Here is a 24460-nt window from a genome sequence, read left to right as displayed (position 1 = left end):
ACTGCCCTCCCTGCTGGCCTGATTACCCACAATTGCCCTCCCCTGCAGGCCTGGTCCCCCCCAACTGTCCTCCACTGCAAGCCTAGTCCCCCCCAACTGCCCTCCACTACAGGCCTGGTCCCCCCCAACCGCTCTTCCCTGCAGGCCTGGCCCCCCCAACTGCCCTCCCCTGCAGTCCTGGTGTCCCCCAACTGCCCTCCCCTGCTGACCTGGTCACCCCAACTGCCCACAACTGCCCCCCCCTGCAGGCCATCTGGTGGCGGCCATCTTGTGTGCACATGGGGGCAGCCATCTTGTGTACACATGGGGGCAGCCATCTTGTGTCTTTGAGTGATGTCAATTTGCATATTACTCTTTTATAAGATAGGATGATCAACAGGAGATATATTTTGCATTCTTTAGTAATGTGCAGTGTATAAAATGTATGCATAGTTAATGTTTCATTCCAGATCCTCACTTTCTTATGAGTTGAGTTAGATAAGCATTATTATGCCCATTTTATAGATCAGCAAACCATGTTTCAAATACTAGTATATGAAGTAATTATCAGAAAGTTAGGAAAAGATGAAATTGCTAAGATACTTAGTTTTTAAAGATGATTGTGCCTTCAACTCTAGAGCATGCTGACTTCTTAGAACATATTATTTTTCCATCATTTGCACAAAGTTTCTCAGTGAAACTCACTATGTGCCATTAAATTATTTCAACACTATGTTTTATTATTAAACCTATGTATTTTCTTTTCCAACCATATTCTTGTAACTGCAATAACTATTGTCAGTGTAATTTTCCTTCCAAGTGGGAAAAGAATATTGATGAGATTGTGTTTGCTTCCACAGAACCTGCTTTTCCCAAACCAACCACAGCAGCCCAATAGTAGATGTTCTGTGTCACCAACCGGAGACCTCACGATCACCAACATTCAACGTTCAGATGCGGGTTACTACATTTGCCAGGCCCTAACTGTGGCAGGAAGCATTTTAGCAAAAGCTCAACTGGAAGTTACTGATGGTGCAGTATTATTAGATTTGTCTTATGGAAATAATGGTTTTAAAAAAAATTGTTATTCATTGATTTTTAGAAAGAGAGAGTAGGAACGGGGAGAAAGAGAGATCTATTTGTTGTTCCACTTATTTATGCATTTATTGGTTTATTTTTATACTAGAGGCCCAGTGCAGGAATTCATGCATGGGTGGGGTCCAGCTGGCCCAGCCCCAATCAGGGCAGATCAGGACTGGGCCTGTTGGGAGGAGGAGACAGTGGGAGGTTGGCCAGCCAGCCCCACCCTCAATTGGTGTGTGTGTGTGGGGGGGGGCGATCAGGAGTGGAGTTGGCTAGGGGGAGGGGTCTCAAGTGGTTGGCCGGCCTGCCCTGCCCCTGATCGGGTTGGGTGGGGGCGATGTTGGCATGGGGGGGTGCAATCAGGGGCAGGGCCAGCCAGAGGGAGGGGTTTCAGGAGGTTGGCTGGCCACCCTGCCCCATGTTGTGGTAGGGGGGCAATCAGGGGTGGGGCCAGCCGGGGGGAAGGGCTGCTGGCCGATAGGGGTGGGGTAGGCTGATCAGGGGAAGGGCCGGCTGGGGGTAGGGGCCTTGGGAGGTTGGCCAGCTGGCCCCACCCCCCAATCAGGGTGGTTCACTGGCTGCAGCGGGCATCATAGCGGTCTCTGTTTTTTTATATATATAGATATGCCCTGACAAAGGATTGAACCTGCAACCTTGGCATATTGGGATGATGTAACCTGACCAGGGCATACTTTTTATTTCAAGATTCACATTAACATGTGAAATGTTCTGATTTGTTAGTTAAGTTATTTTAATAAATTCTTATCATTTAGTTTGGATCTAGATAAAATAACGTTTTTAATAGTTTATAATTCTCCTTGATTTAATACCATTTATTTTCCCAGAGAACTTCCAAGATAATCTATTGTTAAACACATAGTGATGTATTATTTTAAAGAAATATCACAGTCAAATTGTATAGACATATTATCTGTATATTTTAATTAGTCTTGTGAAGACATACTTGCTTCTAGTAAATAATAATATTACTTTACTAGAGGAGAAATATAGCATCTTATATTTAGTGGAAATGGAGATGGGTTTTTAGTTAGCTAGTGACATCCTATGACTTTTTAATTATACATTCACTATCTTAAATTAATTAAACACCTCAAAACTACTGTTGGATGATAAAATTATTATTTCTTTATTTGAACATATGTACTAGGAATCTTCAACGAAGCACCTATACTCATAGCAAAAGGTGGAATAGAGTTAAGACAAGAGCTTTAACTGATGTTTCCCCAACAGCTTGTCACAAATGACAACTAGGGAGTTTTAGATACTTTTTTAACCTGTGAGCATGAATTTAAGCTCATTTTTCAATGCCTTAAATTTTTTTCTGCTCTCCTTTATTTGTGAATTTGTGGGTAGTTGTTTTGTGTGTGTGTGTGTGTGTGTGTGTGTGTGTGTGTGTGTGTTTGACACTATGATTCTGAGACTCAAGAGCTTCTTTCTGTCTGTGACCTCTCTGATTCTCTTCTTTCTCTTCTGGTGAAATGTGCTTTCATACAATTCACATTTACATGTAGATTAAAAGGTCATTTAAAATGAATAGGAAGGCAATATTTTTTAATGTCCGTGGTATTGCCTGATTCAGCACATTGGCAGGAATGGAACTAATGTAAATAGAACAGACAAACGTTGGCTGTGGGGTCCTGGGTCGTGAACGGTTGTGCTTGCTGCTGCTGCAGAGAATGGCTACTGCCCAATGGAAATAAGTCAGGTTCAGGAAGGAACAGCGCCGAGTTCTTCCTGTAGCTCGACATGACCTTTTACTCTTCATTCCTCCACATTTCCTTAACCTAAATAAAATATAATTGTTACTCTGTTAAGGTTTTAAGTTTTCTACTATGAACAAAAATGTCCAGGTACATATACTTGGAAACTCTGACATTCTGGCCAAAGCCAAGTTTTAGTCTACAGTATTACAAAACATTTGAAACAACACTTAAGATCTCTATTGTAATCCTTGGAAGATCTTAGATTATATTATTTTACAAAAGACAGACTCTAAAATATTATTAAATGAAGACATTTTTATGGAAAAACGTATTTGTAGAAAATAAAATTGAGGAATTAGAAAAGTTGGTTTATGGTATGACTGATGTGGTTCATGAAACAGGTGGATATTCAGAATTATGATTAATATAATGGAATACAAAACTTTTGTTTTGAGAATTTATGTTAGTTGAAAACATGATTACACAAAATGCAGTAGTTATTCTAGCTGTGTTTCTGAGGTCAAAATTAAGACAGTGATAAACAGTTTTAAATCTGGTGAATGAGATAGCTCTGGACATTTTCCTACAACTGGCTTGAACATTAATTACTACATTGATTTTTACTTATGTAAGCAATCACAAAATCAAGATCCTTTTTCAAAAACATTGAGTGAAGGTTATAGACTTATTGATTTTTAGAGTAAACAAATCTAACTTCAAGGCTCACACACACACATATTATTATTGTAAATAACTCTGTCTCCAAATTTTAACTTGCCATATTGGTTGATGGCTTCAGCTTTAGTGTTTTGAGTTTCTTAGTTTGGTTAGCAATTTAAAAATATGTGAGCCATCAAAATTTTTGTGTGTGCATGATTCAGGCCAATTTAGAGCCGAATTGAAATTCCAATGAAGAATGAAAGCATATGCCATGTTCTGAGAAACAAGCAAAACATCTACAGCAATGCTTCTGTTGTTATGTTTTTACACTTACACTTCTTTCTCAGAAATATTTTTAGCTCAAGTGTTCATATAAGATGAGATTGCTAATGGTAATGAAGGGAACTGTTAAATGATAATTTTACTGATTATAGATTGAGATAAGATGCTTCTATATACTTGAGTTTCAAAATATCCCATTAAAATACCTCATTAATTCATTGCTATTGTTCTTCATTTCTTCTTTTCTTCTACACCGTGTCTTTGAGAAAATTAAAATATTGTAATGAGAATTCTGTGAATAGAGTCAATAGAATCTAAAAGGACTGATGAGAAGACATGTACTTATATCTTATATTGACAAAAAATGTTACATCACGATCTTATGTGACTGATTTATTGGAGATTTACAATGCATAGTTACAGAAAACCATGGAGTTGTCCACAGATCACTGAAAACCCTAAGTGTTCATTTAACCATTGACCTCAATGTGATGGAAACCTGTGGTCATCTTCCACCCACAACATGATTGGACTGAAAATTCCTTCTAGCCAGGAGAGTTTTCATTACTTTATTGATCAAATTCATTTAAAATAGGATGAGCGACATATTTGGGAACTAAAAATTAAATAAATAAATAAATTAGATGCATTTTGGTTATATCTAATGATTTCAAGAATATGAAAATAAAAGTAGGTTATAAGAAGTTCCCTGAATTCTATATAGATATTTAATTTGAAACAGTTATTTACTAAATGATATCTACTCTGCTACTACAGCACTATTTTTCTTGTTGAATTTAAAAATGATAATATTTTGTGACTTGCCTTTCCTGTTTTGGTCCATGAAGTAAATAAATTCTATGGAACTTCCCATTTGAATATCTATTTGCACAATTATCGCCAGAGGTGTCATAATTGATATAATATTGTACTTTCACATACTCAGATGGTTATTTTATTTACTTTTAAAGTGAATATTTTGATTAAGGAAATCAGTAAAATAATAAGTCTAATTTGTTTTGTAAAGAATACATAAACAGTATTTTATTGTTTTTCTTGGGTCTTTATAAGATTTTCTACATACATACACACACACACATACATGCATGCACACAGATTTTAATGTATATTTTGCTGTAGTAGGTTTAGGTTGGTTGAAAGTATACTACATCTTTCCAGGCAAGGGACCTATACAATAACTTACATCTTTAATTAAAATTGGTTGGTTTTCTCATGATAGGCTCTGAAAAGACTGCTTAATGTATTGCTTTTTACTCAGAACTGTAAAGAATAAAAAAAAAAGATGATGCATATAGGCATTTATAGAAACTGATAGAATGATTAAAAGATTGATAAGCAATAAGACTATTTTATTATGAACATTGTAATATAACATGATCTTGAGAAAAACTCTCTTCACAATTGCTTAGTGGAAATAGAATCCACTATGGTTTGATATATAAACTAAATAATAGTTCATATTGTTCAAGGGTCAACTGTGTATGTGTGTATTTTGAAGAAATGGCTGATTTTTAGTGTCCGGTCAGAAATTATATAAGATCAGCCTGGAGCATCTTCTGGTATCAGAAAGTAAGGAAGTACTCAGAAAAACAAAATCAAAAACTCACACATTGTTGGGGGTTGGAGGTGGATGTCAAAGAAGCACAGGAGCCAAATGAATGAGCACCCAAAGGCCAATGTAGAAATTTGAGCAGCAAAACAAATAAAGTAGAATTGGAGTATAAGTCAAAATATAAAATAAATATGCATGAGTACATATTGATAAAAATATGGTTAAATAAACTAATAAGTGGAGAAGAGACAAATCTTCTGCACATGGTATTTCCAATTTTTTTGTAAATATTCTGCCCTCAATGAAATGTAGCATAACTCCCCACTCTTCAAGTGTGGACTACTTAGAGGCACTTCACCCTGAGGGTACAGCTATGAAAAGGGGTAAATTTAACTTTATGGTGGAGAAACCTAACAAACACTCCTCAGCCAGGTGATCACAGTGAATATCAACAGTGGTATGTCTTTTTTTATAAATTTAGAAAGTATGTCCCCCTCACCCATATTTCCCATACCCAAGCGCTTCCCTGCCTCTGGCAATTATCATCCTCTGTATCTATGGTCTTTTTTGTGTGCTTGCTTGCTTGTTGGTTCTAAATTCAGGTACAATTTAAAAAATTGATATATTTTTTCAATTTTAAAACATTTAATTTATTATATATTTTTAAAACATTTAAACACACACACACACACACACACACACACACACACACACACACACAGTTGACCCTTGAATAATGTGTAGGTTAGAGTACTGACCTTCTTTGCAGTTGAAGATCCACAAATAACTTTTGACTGCCCAAAATTTTAACTAATAATCTACTGTTGACCGATAGCCTTACGGATAAAATAAATAGTTGATTAACATATATTTTCCATGTTCTATGTATTATATATTGTATCCTTACAATGAAGTAATCTAGAAATAAGAAAATAACATATATGCATGAAATAAAAAGCATATTTTGGATAATTAACCAAAATCTCTGTTTAAATTTATAGAACTTTCTCTTAATTTTAAGAATGTTTTCTTTGACCTGGACATGTCAGTTTTATTGTGAGGTGGTCTTCTAATTAGACCTAGTTAAAAGCTTGCCTCCATTTGACTCCATATTTCCATTACCCATTTAAATAATACTATATATTCTGATATATTTCCTAACTCATTACAAAATACTTCTAAAGACACTGAAGATAAAATTTAATTAAAAACCCACTGAAATAAAAGTTTAAATTATGGAAAATTTATCGAACAAATACAGGAATTGATAGATATGTAAACACTGTTGAAAACCCAATGTTTGTCATACCATAAATAAAGTCTAATTATATTGATTATCTTTGCTTAATTGTAAGGACTAATTAAGTTATATCATCCAAATTATATTACTAAAATTTAAAGACTCAATATCATTTTTGGATATAATTTATTTATAATCAAATATTTTGACATCAACAGAAATATTATAGCCTATATACTTAAAGCATGCAACTAGTGATAGCAAGGGTAAAATTATGTATTATGCATATATTTATAATAAAATAAAAGTGAAAATTGATTCTACTCATGTATTCTCTACTGTCTTTCTTAAATATGCATATGAGAGATAATATAGACATTTTATGAATGGTTGTAATAAGCCATCCATATTTTCATTTTAATGTGATTAAGCCTTTCAATAACAGTAAGCCTTTCTAAAATGTTAGAATTTTATGCCATTAGCATCTTAATTATAGGTAATTCAAAGTTATAAATAATAATATGGCCTCAGTATAGTTTTTACAGATGATAAATATTTGATGGATAAAGAATAAGTTATAAATAATGTTGATTTGGGGGCTTTAACCTTACTTTCTATATCAAGACTACTGAATTTTATAGAAGTTAAAATGTTCTGAAAATATCTTTGTCCTTTAGTTTTAACAGATAGACCTCCACCCATAATTCTACAAGGCCCAGCCAACCAAACACTAGCAGTAGATGGCACAGCATTACTGAAATGTAAAGCAACTGGTGAACCTCTTCCTGTAATTAGCTGGTTAAAGGAGGGATTCACTTTTCTGGGTAGAGATCCAAGAGCAACTATACAAGAGCAAGGAACATTGCAAATTAAAAACTTGCGGGTAAGTAATGTTCAACTTGTATATATCTTTTTTTTTTTTTTTTTTTTTTTTTTTTTTTAAATATATTTTATTGATTTTTTTACAGAGAGGAAGAGAGAGGGATAGAGAGTTAGAAACATCGATGAGAGAGAAACATCGATCAGCTGCCTCTTGCACACCCCCTACTGGGGATGTGCCCGCAACCAAGGTACATGCCCTTGACCGGAATCGAACCCGGGACCTTTCAGTCCGCAGGCCGACGCTCTATCCACTGAGCCAAACCGGTTTCGGCTCAACTTGTATATATCTTTATCTCAATTTGTGTACTGACCTAGAGAAAACTGTGCCTGAACTTAAAACCTTATATCCCAGCACATCACTCTACATTTTATTATGGTCCTTGATAGTTCTTTTTGTACAAATGATGAATTCCAATTAGAGGGAATATCATTATCCTTATGTTACTCATAATTTTTAAACAGACTTAGAAAGTTTTTACCTCTTCATCGAAACCAATCCTAATATATAAAAACCCAGGGTCTGTAATGTCCAAAACAACCTGAAGTCAGTCCTGCAGTCAGTACTGGGGCTGCAGATCAGGCCCGGAGAAAGGCCCGAAGAGAGAGGCAGGGTCTGATCTGCAGCCTCCATGGCAGCTGTTGATCAGCCGTTGCCTTTCTCTTTCTCTCCAGGCTTCCTCAGCAGTCAAGCCTCTGTTTCTCTCAGGGCCTCAGCAGGGGGTTGCTGATCAGCCCCACATCTCTGATCAGGCCCAGAGATAGGCCCAGAGACGCTGACTGACATAGAAACTGACCAATCAGAACCAAATCTGGGTGAAGTGTGAGGAACCAATGGCTGTCTAGGAGGCAGAGCTTTTGATGCTGACTGGCATAGAAACAGACAAATCAGAACCAAATTGGCTGGCAGGGGAGGGCAGTTTGGGGCAAGATCAGGCCGGCAGGAGAGAGCAGTTGGGGGTGAGATCAGGCCGGCAGGGGAGGGCAATTGGGGGCAACCAGGCTGGCAGGGGAGGGCAGTTGGGGGCGAGATCAGGCTGGCAGGGGAGGGCAGTTAGGGGCAATCGGGCCAGCAGGGGAGCAGTTAGGTGTTGATCAGGTTGGCAGGGGAGTGACTAGGGGGTGATCAGGCTGGCAGACAGAAGCGGTTAGGGGCAATCAGGCAGGCAGGCAAGTGGTTGGAAGCCAGCAGTCCTGGATTGTGAGATGGATGTCCCAGATCGGAGAAGGTGCAGGGTGGGCTGAGGGACACACAACCGCGTGCACGAATTTCATGCACCCGGCCTCTAGTCTATATAATAAAAGCCTAAGCGACTATTACTGCAGGACGACCAGAATAACCTATCGCTATAATGCTCACTGACCACCAGGGGCAGACCCTCAACACAGGAGCTGCCCCCTGGTGGTCAGTGAGCTCCCACAGGGGGAGTGCCACTCAGCCAGAAGCCAGCCTCACGGATGGCAAGTGCAGCAGCAGTGGTGGGAGCCTCTCCCACCTCCGCAGTGGCACTAAAGAGCAGTGAGCCCAGCGGTAAGGAGCCTGCCACTAAGGAGCAGCGAGCTGAGGGGTAAGGAGTGATCAGGCAGGTGGTAAGGAGCGGAGGGTCCAGGACTGTGAGAGGGATCAGGCCTAAGCTGGCAGGGGGACATCCCCTGAGGGGTCCTAGACTGCGAGAGGGTACAGGCCAGCCTGAGGTCACCCCCCTCCAGTGCACAATTTTGTGCACTGAGCCTCTAGTATGTACATAAAAATCTTAATTACATAAAGTTAATGATATGAATAGAATATTTAAATAATTTTAAAATGACAAATGCATATGATTTAAACTCATGAACAAAGGAAGTTTATAAGGAAATGTGGATAAATTGGCTTGACCAAACAGTTGTGTGAAAAAAATAAAGAAATGAGACTACATAATAGGAGGCAGGTTTAACTAGTTCATAGAATATCTTACATTTTAGGTTAAGTTGCTATGGAATTTAAATGTAAACCTGTGGACAAGAATAAGCCTTGTTGGTCTTTTAACAGAGGATGACTGTTCCTGCCAACTTATATAAATTAGACCTGCTTCAGGATCAACTCAATCAAAATAAATGTTTACTTCTGAGTATTGTATTAGCTATGTACTACTGTGTAAAAAATCAGCAAAAACATAGAGGCTTAAAGCATAACACATTTACTACCTCACAATGCCTGTGGGTTAGAAGCCTGGGCATGACTTAGTTGGGTCTTCTGCTTTAGGGTCCAAAAGTCTAGAATCAGGTGAGTCATCTCATCTGAAGATTGACTTGGGATAGATTTGATTCCAAGCAACATAATAGTAGCAGCACTCAATTACTTGTGACTGATGACCTTAGCCTCTTGCTTACTGTTGGCTGCCTTTAGTTCCTTGCCATATGTATATTCCCAATGTGATTGCTTGCTTCCTCAAAGTCAACAAGAGAGAGAGTCTCCTAGCAAGAGAGGCATTGCAGTTCTAGCAGTATAATCAGAAATATGACATTCTGACACCCTTGCTCAATTCTGTTGGCAAGAAGTAAATCAACAGGCCTTCCACAGGCAAGCTGAGGAATTATACAAGGGGTAACTACCAAGAGGATATATCATGGGGGTGACCTGCCCTTCAAAAATATATTCAATTCATTCAACCAAATATAGAGAGCATCCCTTTATGCAGCAAGCACTATGCCAACACTTGAATATATATTATAGTAATCAAAAGATTGGGAATGAGAGCCAGCACTAAGATGGTAGATGTAATAGTGCACAAATAAAAAATCGACTGAAAATGGTTCAATGGAAGAAGAGTTAGTAGAATCTGGTCTCTGGAGAGAAATAGGAACCAAGATGAAGAAAAAACAAAGCAAAAAACTCAAAAAACAATGTTGAATTTTTCCCTTTTAAAATACTCATAATGTTCACTTACAATGCCAAATTATTTGCAATCACACACTTAGTTTGTATTTATCAGTATATCATACAGATACATATACAAAAAGAAAGAACTTCACTATTTTTACATTGTGTGTGTACACACAGAAACACAAATATTCAATATGTTAAATGCATTTTTATTTTGAGACACAAGCATATAATTATTGCTCGAAGTAGGAAAAAATGTTTTTTAATTCAGTTAAAAGAAAAATAAATTAATATAGATTTTAGCCTTGTCTTTTTATTGATTGTAAATTAATTGTTATTCTTCTATGAACAAAATGGGAGTTATTAAGAAATTAATGCCAACTCCCCTTAAGTAAACATTTTAACCTCTCTCTCTGGGCTAAAGGCAGACTTGGGCCATGGAGGTTAATGCAGTTTCACTGTACTGCTGAATTAGAGGTTGTGCTTGAATAGTCAGGATCCCAAGTAATGTTTGAAAAAAGCAATTAAAGGTGGGTGCTTGATGATGTCAAACTTTGAGCCCTCTGACAGGCTCCTGAGTAGTCTGTCTGAGATGCAGGCTCCTGGGGCTTGTCTGCAGCCAACTGCACAAGGAGAGCAGGAGGTGACGGAGGCTGACAGCACATGAATCTCTTTTTAAAGCACTTGCTTAAGGATAAAAAGAAAAGGGTGGGGAAGCCTTGAAATACTTGTGATCAGAAAAGACATTATTTAAAGTTGAAGGAATAAAAATGAATGTGATGATGATGATGGCATAGGAGTGACTTTTAGCAATGAGATTTAGGCTTTTGATAACACTTTTGCTAAACTCGAAAAAATGATTCTCTTTCTGTAATATGACTGTCTTTAAAGGGAGATAAAAATGGGTTTTACAGTACTTCACTCATATCAAAAGACTTTCTGTAGGTTATATTCCTTTGTGTCTCACTATTTCTTTTTTGGTACTTAATGCAAGGGGGGAAATAGAATGATGAACATTGTGTTCCTATAGTTCAGCTAATTGGTAGCTGAATCTGTATCTTTTGAGAAGTAGAATATTTGAACACTCATTAAAACATATCTACCACAGTTAATGGCAGACTTGTATCTCCCCACAATGACAAGGAGATCCGTTAAGAAGCTTTACCTACATGCCCTTCTTTTAGCATTTGCAGGTAATAACAAGTGCTACATTTTAGTTCAACAGCTATAATAAAATGCAAATTCTTTACTCTTTCAGAGACCGTATTCAAATGAACATCCCATTAAAATCCAACTCGGCTCATTATATTTAGTTTGTGAGTGATGCTTCTTAAATGAAAAGATTTCTAATGACTGTAATGTGCTCAGCCACATCTGAAAGAAGAGCTTTCCCACAAAGATCTCCCCCATCATCACTTCCATAATGGAAGATAGTTGTATGAAGATAATATGGCAAAGAATGACGTTCCAGGGCAATTTGAACCTTAGGTTAAAATACATAATGACATGTAAAATAAATTAAAATGGAATGACAGTAACATCCATGAACTAAAGATTTACTTGAGAATCAATTGTGAAAAGTTCAGTCATCCATAGACTTACATTTTGAACCCAGCAGGTAGTATATTCTATGAACTCCCATATTTCGTCAACAATTAGACTCATGTTCACCACAGAATTTCAATTCTATATCTAACTTGCTTTATTCTGTGTGGTCATCAGTTTCTCTTTCCAGTCTCACTCTTCCTTCAGCCCTAAATTGATACCAACTAATATTTGCAATGTAAGCCCACAGGGCTCAACCACACATCTTATTTGATCTTGGGGCTTTTGTCAATGCATGATCATAGAGTATTCTGCATTTTACATTTGTAAAATAGAACTTTTGATTATAATATTAATTATTACTAAAAGTCTTTTGTTATTCTTCAACAAATAACAGAAATATTTTAAGTGATTAATAAAATGGCTACTTTTATGTATACTTATAAATGAGTTATGTATTAGATTATTTCTGTGGTCTCTTTCAGCTCTAAATTGCAATTTTCCATTGGCATGATTTGTTTGTTTTTAATCATATAATTCCATTCCATTCACTGTTACACTGCTACAATTTAAATATAGCTGAATACTGATCTCTTTAAAGGGAAATATTTAGTATTTTTAATTTTTCAATATTTTCAAAAAATTATTTTAAACACTTTAATTCTCTCCCTGCCTTGCTCACTAGATTTCTGATACAGGAACTTATACTTGTGTGGCTACAAGTTCAAGTGGGGAGACCTCCTGGAGTGCTGTGCTGGACGTCACAGGTGAATTCTTTGTGAATTATCTTCCCAGAAATTATCTACTCAAGAAATCTTGAGTCCATTTTAGTGATTATCTCATTATCAAATACCAAGTTAAGAAGAGATCAATATTTTGAATTCATTAAATGTAAAAATTGTCATGCCACTTTTTAATTCCTGCACCTCTTGCACATAGCATCGCATATATGCAATTTGATACATTTTTCCTTGACAACCTTGTTATTTTATTTTCTCAATCTAAAGAGAAAGCAATCCTAATGATCATTTGAGAAAGCAAACATTTAGTAACATGTAGGAAAAGCAAATGTTCACTTATATACTTTTGTTCACTGACTAGGTCAACTTCTTTAATAGATAATTTTTATTTTTTAACCATAGTCATCAGCATATGCATTCAGGAATTAAGCTTTTTCTGTTTGTCCTCTATAGAATCTGGAGCAACAATCAGTAAAAATTATGATTTAAATGACCTGCCAGGACCACCATCCAAACCACAGGTCACTGATGTTACTAAGAACAGTGTCACCTTGTCCTGGCAACCAGGTACCCCTGGAACCCTCCCAGCAAGTTCATATATCATTGAGGCATTCAGGTATGGGATAGTTCCTATTTTCTCCATGGGGTTTTGCTTTAGCTCCTATGTCCTAAAATCTCCTGCATTTTTTATTTTAAGGATGTGATTAATCAGTACATTTTAAGAATTTACTTTAAATCTGACTTTATTCAAGAATAGACTTAGGTGTGTTTCTTTTTCATTTTAACCTTAATTATAAGATTAAATATGTATTATCCATGCCTAAGTTTATAGGGATCTAATTATGACATAATCACTTAGCTCCTTTGTTTACCCTGTACATTATAAGGATTTAAGATGAGAATTTCAGCATTAGAAGTAAGCAGAAAATAATTTAATTAGGCACAAGGAACTTTTAAGTTATGCAATGTTTATTGAGGCACAGAACCCTGGAATTTTGCTTCCTAATACTTAGAGAAGAACTTAAAATAATTCCATTGTTTTATGCTAAATATTTGAATATATCTATTGTTTATGCTTAAGAGGAAATTAAAAACTACAACTAAAAAATTATTGTATGTACCTCTGGTTGCTGAAAATAAAAGATATGTTTAATTGTTACTTGAATTAATTGTCATCAGTTTAAGGATATAAACTATAAGCTAGCAAATGCCATAATAAAATTGTCTTATGGGAATTTGATAAAATACTTATACAAATAGGAAAATATAGTTTTGTATTCAATTTCAATGTGCTTTCATTTGCCATTATAAGGATAGTGATGACCACTGTCTTTCCAAGCGTTAAGACAGATGCTTAAAAATGCTTTCATTTTAGTCTCTTGTAGTACATTTAATGGAATGATGAGCACATAGTTTTCAAATTTCAAAATATGTTTTTCTTTAATTTCCATGCTTCGATGCATAAGGACTTACTTTTGAAAAATTAATGGAAGGTGCTGAAAATTGCATTTTCTCTTCATTTTAAACAAAAGGAATATTTGATCTCAGACAAAGAGCTCTAAACAGTCATGCTGTCTGTAACTGGCTGTGAGGGGTTCGGAGATAGGTCCTCATTCCCAGATGGGAAATCACAATACTGTGTCATATATGATTTTATTAAAAATGTGACCAGGGGAAAATACTCAAACCAGGCTTCCTTTCTTCTTTTACAGATATGTAGTTTTAGACGGCTTTATTATAATATTGCATGTGGAAATGATCAAAAGGAAACACACCTTGTAACAGAAAAGTGTATTGGCATAATTTACTCTGTAGTCCATTTATTCTTTCTACAGGTTAATTATTTTCAAGGTACACACACACACACATATGTATATGTACACATTTATGAGGATCATATTTATTGTATAAACTTGATGTTGTGATCTTGGCCTCTGTTCCTCTCACAGGTATTCATTTAGTGGGCTGCTGTGCATTAGCAAAGGGCTGTCACATCTCCTGGGCTGAGTTTAATTTTGTTGTGCATGGCACTTTCGTTAGGTGGGCTCGGCTTTGTTGTTGAATAAACTGAAATCATCCAAATGTTTCATTTATTGGGCTGAACACTCCAAGTGTTTTGTGTGTGTGTATGTGGGTGTGTTTAATTTTCAACCATTAACCTTTGTCATTGATACCCAATTCCATTTCCAGTACTTTTATGACTGCACCTTAAATGAACTTTCTGTTCTTGTTTCAGCCAATCAGTGAGCAATAGCTGGCAGACAGTGGCAAACCATGTAAAGACCACCCTCTATACAGTGAAAGGATTGCGGCCCAATACAATCTACTTATTCATGGTCAGAGCGATCAACCCCCAAGGTCTCAGTGACCCAAGCCCTATGTCAGATCCTGTGCGCACACAAGGTAATTTCAAGAGCTGTGAATATGACTGGCTCTAGAAGGAGGCATTAGCACATGTTTAAGAACAGAGGGATTGCACTAGAAAGATAAATGTGTCTGTATTACTTGTTATAATGATTCATTAGAACTGACCCACTGACCCAGTTTGGAGGGAACATGCTGTTCACCTTGGTGAGTGTATCCTTTTTCTGGAGGTGTCAGGGTCTATTTAGTACAAAATAAACAAAATAATTGAATATATTCACATAGTAAGAGTGAATAAACTAATTTAAGACTTTACTATATTTCAAAGGGAGGAAAATATTTCTCCTTTTTTGAAATTAATTATACAGTGATCTGGAATGGATAAGATGCCCAGATAAAGACATAATTACTCCCTACTGTTTAGAAATTTTGTTTTTATAGTGCAGTGGGTCTCAAGGTGTGATTTCCATGGAAGCAACATCTCATCACCTGAGACCGTGTTACAAATGCAGGTGCTCAGGCCCCATCTCAGATGCTCTGGGAGTGGGCCCAGTAGTCTGTGTTCAGGTGTCTGGCAGATGTTACTGATGTTTTTGATAATTTTGGTAAGAATCGCTACAAGAATTTTATTAAACCAGAGATTTAAAGGAGCAATTTGTTTCAGAAAGGAGTAAATCAAGTTTTCTTCCAGAGGTATGTAATTCTTTTGACTAATTAAAAACAAAAAAAAACCTATCCAGAACATTATAACAAGATTAAATGGAAGACATCTCATTTCATTTTTAGGAGCCTGTCTCTTCAAAATGAGAAGTCATTGGAGTCTAAGGATTAATATAAAATGTGGCATTCTAATTTCTCTTCCTACTAGTAGACAAAGAGAATTAATAAAATAGAAATGGTTGCTTTATTATTTGTTAAAACCTATTCCCTACAGGTTCTTGAGAAAGGGTTAATCATTTCTTATTTGTTAAAGGCTTTGAACGAGATATAATTCAAAGTAGTATTTTTATACTATGAAAAGCACCATACAGCCATAAAATATTATTATAATTATAATGTAGTTCAGCAATAGTTACTAGCATGCTATTATAACAGAGAAGGGCACCTTAAAGAAATCAAGTGAAATAAAGTTACCACGTGATTTTTGTAATATTGCTGACATGATGACAGTCAAGGGAGGAGGGAATGCCACTTGCTATTGTTCTGTAAGCAGTAATGTGATTAATTTTCCGTAATGATAAAGGACCTGTAGGTAAAGAACCTGTCTCAAGAGAGAGAAAAAGCACAGCAAGGAATTTGAAGACCTGAAACTGGTTATATTTTACCTTGCCTGGATCCAATTGCTCTTAGTGTGTCCAAATTTAATGAGTAAATTAAATTAAATTATTGAACTTAAAGAGGAAAAGGTGCATGGTTTTAAATCAGTAAATAATAATACCTATATCATTTTACCTGGTTAGATAGAAAGCAGGCAGTGAAGGAAGATGGAGAGATACCAGAATGTGGAAGGCTTGTGGTGCGATTAAACCCCTCAAACCTGGATCATTCAATATCTGTGCCAGTCACTAATTCTTGACTCAAAATAATTTCTTGGTGAAAAAGTAAAACAAAATAAAACATTAATGAAAAGTTGTTTGTGATCTGACTTGTTCCAGCTGAGAGACTATATGAAGAAAAAATGCTTATATTCTCTTAACAGGTGTTTAATAGGAAAACACATGTTTTGTGCCTGAACATCAGGATGTTTTGATACCACTTTCAGCAGCTTTGCTATTTGAAAAGCTCTTCTTTTCAAAGAATGCTTTGCTGTATGCACTCTTATTTTTAAAAGATATTAAATACCATAGGATTTTAAAAAATAAAATAAATACCATAGAATTTAGAATTATTTTAGTAAGGCAGCAGATACTTGCACCATCAACATCACAAGAATAAACCATAGATATATCCATAAAGGTTAACATTATTCACCTAATATTAATATTTTTTTGTTTTAAGTAAAACTTGCAATGCTGTTTATGTTAAGGACGAAAAAAAATGGAAATGGAAAATAGTCACCAAAGTGTAGGTCCCAATTATTGATGCCCCAATTTAAGTTAGTGCACCCCATTTAAGTTATGGTTGAGATATGTACTTAAAATATTTTTCAAGAGTGTGGTATTGTGGCCTGAGAAAATAAAGGAAAAGAAGATAAAGAAAATAAATCAATTAAAGTTGGACTTTCTTTTTTAAATAAGGTAGCTGGAGAAAAAAATCAACTTAACATTATAGTGCACCAGTTAAAGAAGCTGATTTGAGTATGTGTGAAATTCAGTATTTCATATCAATTTGATGGACTTGGACGTCTATCATTTATATATTTCAGTGGACATGTAATATAAACCATCCTATATAATAAAAGCTTAATATGCTAAGTGTCCGGTCATCCAGTTGGCCATTCAACCAATCAAAGCATAATATGCTAATGATATGCTAAGGCCACTCAACCACTTGCTATGACGTGCACTGACCACCTGTAGACAGGCAATCGACCAGTCACTATGATGTGCACTGACCACCAGGGGGCAGATGCTCTGACCAGTAGATTAGCTTGCTGCTGTGGTCCAGCCAATCAGGAATGAGCGAGATGGGCCGGACATGCCCTGGAGCCCTCCCGTGGTCCCACCCTGGCTGGCCAACCTCCTGTGTCCCTCCCCAGCCCCAATTGTACTCCGGTGGGGTCTCTCAGCCTGGCCTGCACCCTGTCGCAATCTGGGACCCCTTGGGGGATGTCAGAGAGCCAGTTTCAGCCTGATGGTGGAAAACGACCACTTGCTATGATACACACTGACCACCAGGGGGCAGATGCTCAACCCAGGAGCTGCCCACTGGTGGTCAGTGCACTCCCACAGGGGGAGCGCCACTCAGCCAAAAGCCAGGCTCATGGCTGACGAGTGCAGCAGCGGTGGTGAGAGCCTCTCCCACCTCTGCAGCAGTGCTAAGAATGTCCTACTGATGGCCTAAGCTGTCAGTTGGACATCTCCCGAGGGCGCCCAAACGTAGGCCGGGCTGAGGGACCACCCCCTCAAGTGCACAAATTTTGTGCACCGGGCCTCTAGTTGTATATATGGGACAAGAAAAGAGTATTTAAGTGAATGGTAAGTAAGGGGCCAGAACAATGTATGGCTAAAGATATATCATTTTAAATATTGGAAATCTGTTTTTTCTTCTTTCTTTCCCTGAGCCCTATCCCCTGCAATAGTTTTAAAAACCTTTTGTTGGATATTGGAGCACTGCTTAAATTTTATTACTTTAGTACATTTTATCAGTATTTTAATTGTTTTGGTCAAAAGTATTGTTGTGAATATTGGGGGTTTCTTCCCCTTTCCCCTCACTTTGTTTACCTTTAATAATATACTTCAAGTTTCCAATCCCTCTGATTACTTTTCTTCCACGTTGCTAGTCTGAAGTAGGTCAAGGAGTAAAAACACACAATTTACTAATTGGAACAAAGTATTAAATAAATTCCCAGACAGCAGTTTTCAGATATTACCCCATTAACTACTCAAGAAAGTCTTTTAACATCTATATAAAACTGATGTTTCCATAGAAAACAGCACATTCTTTATTCTTTAATAAGAAAATGATGAGACTTTGCACAACAATGTATTTGAATGGGGTGAGGGATTGCATATACTCTTTTATTAATATTATTTTAGTGAAGATAAATATAATCTTTTAAATTATGTTTTAGCATGGTGGTAGTATATAAATACTCTTTAATGTTTTTGTCACAAAGATTTTTTTTCAACAATTTTCCCCTGTAATTATTTCTAATGGCATATTATTAGCTTATATAATATATATTGGAATTTTACTATGAATTTTTAAAATTTGGGAATGGTTGTCTACCTGTAGATATCAGCCCACCAGCACAAGGAGTGGACCACAGACAAGTACAGAAGGAACTAGGAGATGTCATTGTTCGTCTTCATACTCCGGTTGTTTTGACTCCCACGACTGTTCAAGTCACATGGACAGTAAGTTCTGAAAGGCCATGTTAATAACAGTCTCTTTTTTTCTTTTAAGAAAACAAACCAAAGAAGAAAAAATAAGTCAACAACCCAAAAAATGGTAATAAAACTCTGACCATTTAAAATCAATGTGTAACTAATCACAAAAAAAAGAAAAGCATTCAATAGATGAAAGAATAATTCTATTGAGATAGAATTCATATTCTAAAGTTAAAATGTACAACTTAATGGTTTTTAGTATACTTACAGAGTCATACAATCATCACCAAAATCTGATTTTAGAACATTTCATCATCCCAAAATTAAATCCTGTGCCCATTAGCAGTCCCTTCTCCATTCCCTTCACTTGAGCTTTTTGCATCCACTAATCTACTCTCTGTCTCTATAGATTTGCCTGTTGCTTTCATAGGAATGAAATGCAATATGTGGTCTTTTGAGCCTGGCTTCTTTCACTAAGCATAATATTTTTGAGGTCCATTCATGTTGTATCAGTATTTTGTTCCTTTTATTTCTTAATAACATTCCTTAATAGCATACAGATATAGCATATACATCTTTTTGTCCATTCATCAGCTGATACACCTTTGAGTTGTTTCTACTGTAGGCTATCATGAATAATGGTGTCATGAACATTTGTGTACAAGTAAATACATATTTTCATTTATCTTGATATTTACCTAGAAACTGAGTAATAACAATAATGCTGTGTTTAACATTGGATGAACTGCCAACATGTTTTACAAAGTGGTTATAACATCTTATGTTCCCACTAGCAATATTTTAAGATTCCAGTGTTTTTTCCCACATCCTTACTAATTTCTCATATTCTCACCAACACTTCTTATCTCCTGTTTTTTTTTATTATAGCTATTCTAGTGAATGATGAATGGTATATCATTGTGGTTTTCATTTGCATTTGTTTCATGACTACTGATGTTTTGAATCTTTTCATGTTTACTGAGAAATTATATATCTTCCTTAGAGAAATCTCTGTTTAAATGATTTGACCATTTTTAAATTGTGTTGTTTGTCTTCTTATTACAGTCATGTAATAATTCTTTATATATTAAATACAAGTTGTTTATCATTTATATAATTTGTAGCATTTTCTCCTAATCTGTAGTTTGTTTCTTACTTTCTTAATGGGGTAATTGAAACACAAGATATTTTAATTTTGATGAAAACTTCTTGTGAATTTAAATCAAACATCTTTATATTCTTTTAGTTGAATCTCATCCAGCAGCACCAAACATATACATATATAATTTTAATAAGTTGACATTTAAGTTTAAAAATTAATGAGTTTTAAGAAATAAATTAGTATTTTAATATATGCTAAACTGTTCCATTGCATCCTATATAATAAAAGGCTAATATGCAAATAGACTGAACAGTAGAACAACTGGTCACTATGACGCAAACTGACCACCAGGAGGCAGACACTCAATGCAGGAGCTGCCCCTTGGTGGTCAGTATGCTCTCACAGGGAGCGCTGCTCTGCCAGAAGCCAGGCTCACATCTGGTGAGCTCAACCGTGGCTGGAGAGTGCAGCAGCGGTGGTGGGAACCTCTCCTGCCTCTGCAGCAGCACTAAGGACCCTTTGGGGGATGTCCACCTGCCAGCTTAGCAGGTGGACATCCCCCAAAGGGTCCCAGACTGCAAGAGGGCACAGGCTGGGCTGAGGGACCCCCCCTCCTCAGTGCACAAGTGACGTGCACCCGGCCTCTAGTGCATTAATAAATGTCAACCTGCCCACTGTCATTTCAAAATACAAAATTTTTTGACCCACATAGTATCCACTTCAGTAGAAACAACAAATACTATAAAAATAGCCATATTAGTCACATTAGAAAATGCTAACACTTGTGCATGTGCTTGAGTCTACATGTGTGTCTGTGTTTTGTGAAGAGAGAGATAATCTTCCTTGAGCCTAATACAGTTAGTGCCAACTTCTCCTTTGTGTCAAAGATCTCTGTTATAATTTCTAAAAATCCATGAAGACATCTATCAGGATGACAGAAGGGCATGCATTCTTTCAGTCTTTTGTGTTTGTGATAGATTTTGCATGTTATATAAGTAATGGATATTTTAGTTAGACATACCTAGAAGAGTTTTCACTTTAATTATAATCTTAATTAAAAAGTATTTATAATTATGTCTCTGTTGTTTTTTGTTTGTTTTTATTGTAGAAGAATGACTGTAAGGAAAAAAATTTAAAAATATCAAAAAACTGAATTACCTTTCCTCCAAGTTTCTTTGGGGAAGTAACTGTCTCACCCATTCCCATTAATTTCATCAACAAAGAAAATTGAGGAGGAAAAAGGTTATTTTCATCAATCTTAATTAATTATATTTGAAATATAGAACACAATGAATAGAATTCTTCCAGTGTTCTCTCAATAATAAGCCCATTGAACAAATCCAGTCCAACAGCCTTTTTTGAGAAACAATTTTGTACCCAATGTGTGTCTGTACAGGGGCTATATAAAGAGACACAAATCATGCAAATTCCTTTTTAATATATTTTTATTGATTTCAGAGAGGAAGGGAGAGGGAGAGAGAGATAGAAACATCAATGATGAGAGAGAATCATCGATCGGCTGCCTTCTGTCATGCAAATTCTTAATGACAGTACACAGGAATACGTTCCATAACAAGTATATATGCTCCCTATAGACAGATTTCAATCAAAGAGGAAGTGATTAATTCCATCCTCAAAAAACAGAAAAGATATTACCTCTCATCTACTTCTCTTTGAGAAAATATGGAGGTCTTACTTATTAGAACGGGTGAAACTTAGAGATGTTAAGGCCCTTTACTCTAATTTCATAATTTTATGAAAGGATCCCTGACCGGTTTGGCTCAGTGGATAGAGCGTCAGCCTGTGGACTCAAGGGTCCCAGGTTCAATTCCGGTCAAGGACATGTACCTTGGTTGCGGGCACATACCCAGTGGGGAGTGTGCGGGAGGCAGCTGATCGATGTTTCTCTCTCATCGATGTTTCTAACTCTCTATACCTCTCCCTTCCTCTGTAAAAAATCAATAAAATATATTTTTTTTAAAAAGAAAGAAAGGAAACCAATACAGACAGATTGAATAATGTTCCTAAATCCCATGTATATTTATAGGTAAGAATAACATTAGAGTTTCCTTACTTCAAATCTGCTCGCAGTGATTTCACTGTAAAGACAAACTGTAGACAAATACGCAGTGGGATATTTAATGGAGGGATTTCAGCATGTGGTCCTGAGCGGGGCATTTTGTTGCTTCTTAAACCACACCATCTGATCAGCCATGTTTTGGGGCCCTAAGTACAAAACTGAGTAATACTTTAGCAAAAATAAAACTAAGTTTATAACACTTTAAGAGTAATTATGACGAGGATTACATTGTTTCTACTTTCATTTTTATATAATTTCACATAGACATTCTATATTCTGCATATAATGATCCCGATTCTTCTGTTCCTATGAAGGGAACATAATGACCTCATCTTTTCTCCAATGGCACAGTAGGGTGATTATCTGTCATGCCTCATCCATTTTCTGTAGCTTTGACTAGATACAAAACTAACAAGGACAAGGAAATAGTTGTATTTTAATAGCAGATTTTTACTCATTATCAATTGAAAAAGTCTTATCTGCTCTATTGAAGGGGCTTTTTAAAGCTGCTTCTAAATGTGGGAATTATTTGGATAAGAATAAAAGTCATTAGGTTCATGAAGTCAATCACTTTAAAAGTCATTGAGTTAAAAAGAATACATCAAATCAGATCAAAACTACAGGTCAGTAATCTGGGAGTTCTTTCAGGAAAGGGACCTTGTCATAGTCATCTTTACATCCCAACAAGATTGTCATTCCTGGTTTTCGTATCTCTCTCCCTCATGATCTTGACTTCTGAGAGTCTGGAATCTATATTTTTAATTTGTTTTTTTCAGAGCAAAGCATCATTTATGAAATACACTTTCAGTAACTGTCTGCTACATAATCAACTCAATTATTTCATACATTTTTTTTATTCTAAAAAAGAAAATGTTTAATATATCACAGAGTGTTGCTCCCCATGAGATATGCATGTAGTTGAGAGGCAAATGTAGTGAAATAAAGCCCTACTGGGGGTGAGGTTGGTTATCAAAGGAATTATGACCAACTATTTCATTTCAATGTCCTATTTTCAACTTCCTAAATGTGCATGTCCTTTTAAAATTATCACATGGTTTGAGTTACAGATGTGATAGGCTTAAGGGGGCAATTATATTTCCCAGCCCATGTGTTTAGATTTGGGGCCAAGTGAGAAGGTATCTATAATAGGTGGCAGGATTCATTTACCAAACATACATGGCATTTGTACTAAAAACAAACAAACAAAACAAAACACACATGCTCCACAAAGCTAATCTTGAAACCGCAATAGTTAGCAATGCTACATTCTAAAAATGACTATTTTTATAATGAGGGTTGGCATAACTGATAAGAAAATGGCTGCTTCACAAAGAAAAATGGCAATAATTAGTACATTTAAAAATATTTATTCTGGTGTGTGTGTGTGTGTGTGTGCGTGTGTGTGTGTGTTGGTTCAAGGACAAAAAGAATCACAAACTCATTGCCCTTAAATGTTACAGCTACGGGAGGTGAAAGAGTGCCCTGGCGAACCAGGCTCAGAATTAAGCTAAGTCCAGACCAGTCACTTAGCGGACCAAGCCCACCTAAGAAAATTTGTTTTGACTTTTGAGTTTGGGTGGATTGTTTTTTACATTGAAAAGATAGATATTACGCATCTTAAACATTTTAATGCAAATGATGATATGAGGGACACATGTGTACACCTGTTTTTTAGTATATCGTTTACTTAACAGTGATGCTTTATCATTGTGCATCTTTAAAACTTGCAAAGTGTTTTAACTTATAGTAGTCCTTTAACTGTGTCTGTGCCCTTGTAACATGGGTGTTATTTGAACAAATTAAGTAACCTGAGACTCAGAAAGTTTGAGGCTAAGCTGTAACTCAACTGAGACTAAACCTCTCTTCATCATGTCACTTTTTCCTTAAGACAACTCTTTTTTTACTCATATTTCAGAAAATACCAAATTTTAAAATTTTATAAACCCATGGAATTATGTCCAGACTCATAATCAGAATGGTAATAAAATTAGTAACAAGCATATGATTTTACTTGAAAATGACCACCTGTCAAAATGTGCTTCAGAACTCAATAGCGTAGAATGCATATCCAATAAAAATGCCACCTAGTTTTTTAAAGTCAGTATTCAGCATTTTCATTTTTGCTTCCACCTGTAACAACAACTTTTTTTTCCAGAAAAGAATGTATTGCAACTGCACAAAATCCAGTAGGACTATTTAGTTATTAAGTGGGTCATTAGAATATGCTGGTTGAAGGCATATACACCGAAGTGAGCAAGGCAATGTTGTATAGTAAACATTAACTTCATAAACTCCCTAAAACACTTAATTAATGAAAACCAAACATGGATAAAACCAACTTACCCTGATTTACA

General features: G+C 36.0%; 1 protein-coding gene across 1 annotated transcript in view; it reads left to right on the top strand.

Annotated features, from left to right (window-relative positions):
• Positions 1 to 24460, top strand: part of ROBO2 (roundabout guidance receptor 2) — a 744230-nt gene that overhangs the window by 571728 nt on the left and 148042 nt on the right. Inside the window, exons 9-14 of the mRNA XM_054710136.1 lie at positions 840 to 1011; positions 7219 to 7424; positions 12514 to 12595; positions 13022 to 13184; positions 14805 to 14971; positions 18830 to 18951. Coding sequence (XP_054566111.1) covers positions 840 to 1011; positions 7219 to 7424; positions 12514 to 12595; positions 13022 to 13184; positions 14805 to 14971; positions 18830 to 18951 — 912 coding nt within the window. The remainder of the gene's footprint in view (positions 1 to 839; positions 1012 to 7218; positions 7425 to 12513; positions 12596 to 13021; positions 13185 to 14804; positions 14972 to 18829; positions 18952 to 24460) is intronic.

Source organism: Eptesicus fuscus, chromosome 3, assembly GCF_027574615.1.
Source record: "Eptesicus fuscus isolate TK198812 chromosome 3, DD_ASM_mEF_20220401, whole genome shotgun sequence".
NCBI lineage: Eukaryota > Metazoa > Chordata > Mammalia > Chiroptera > Vespertilionidae > Eptesicus > Eptesicus fuscus.
Note: the sequence above shows the minus strand (reverse complement) of the source record. Positions and strands in the feature narration are given on the sequence as shown.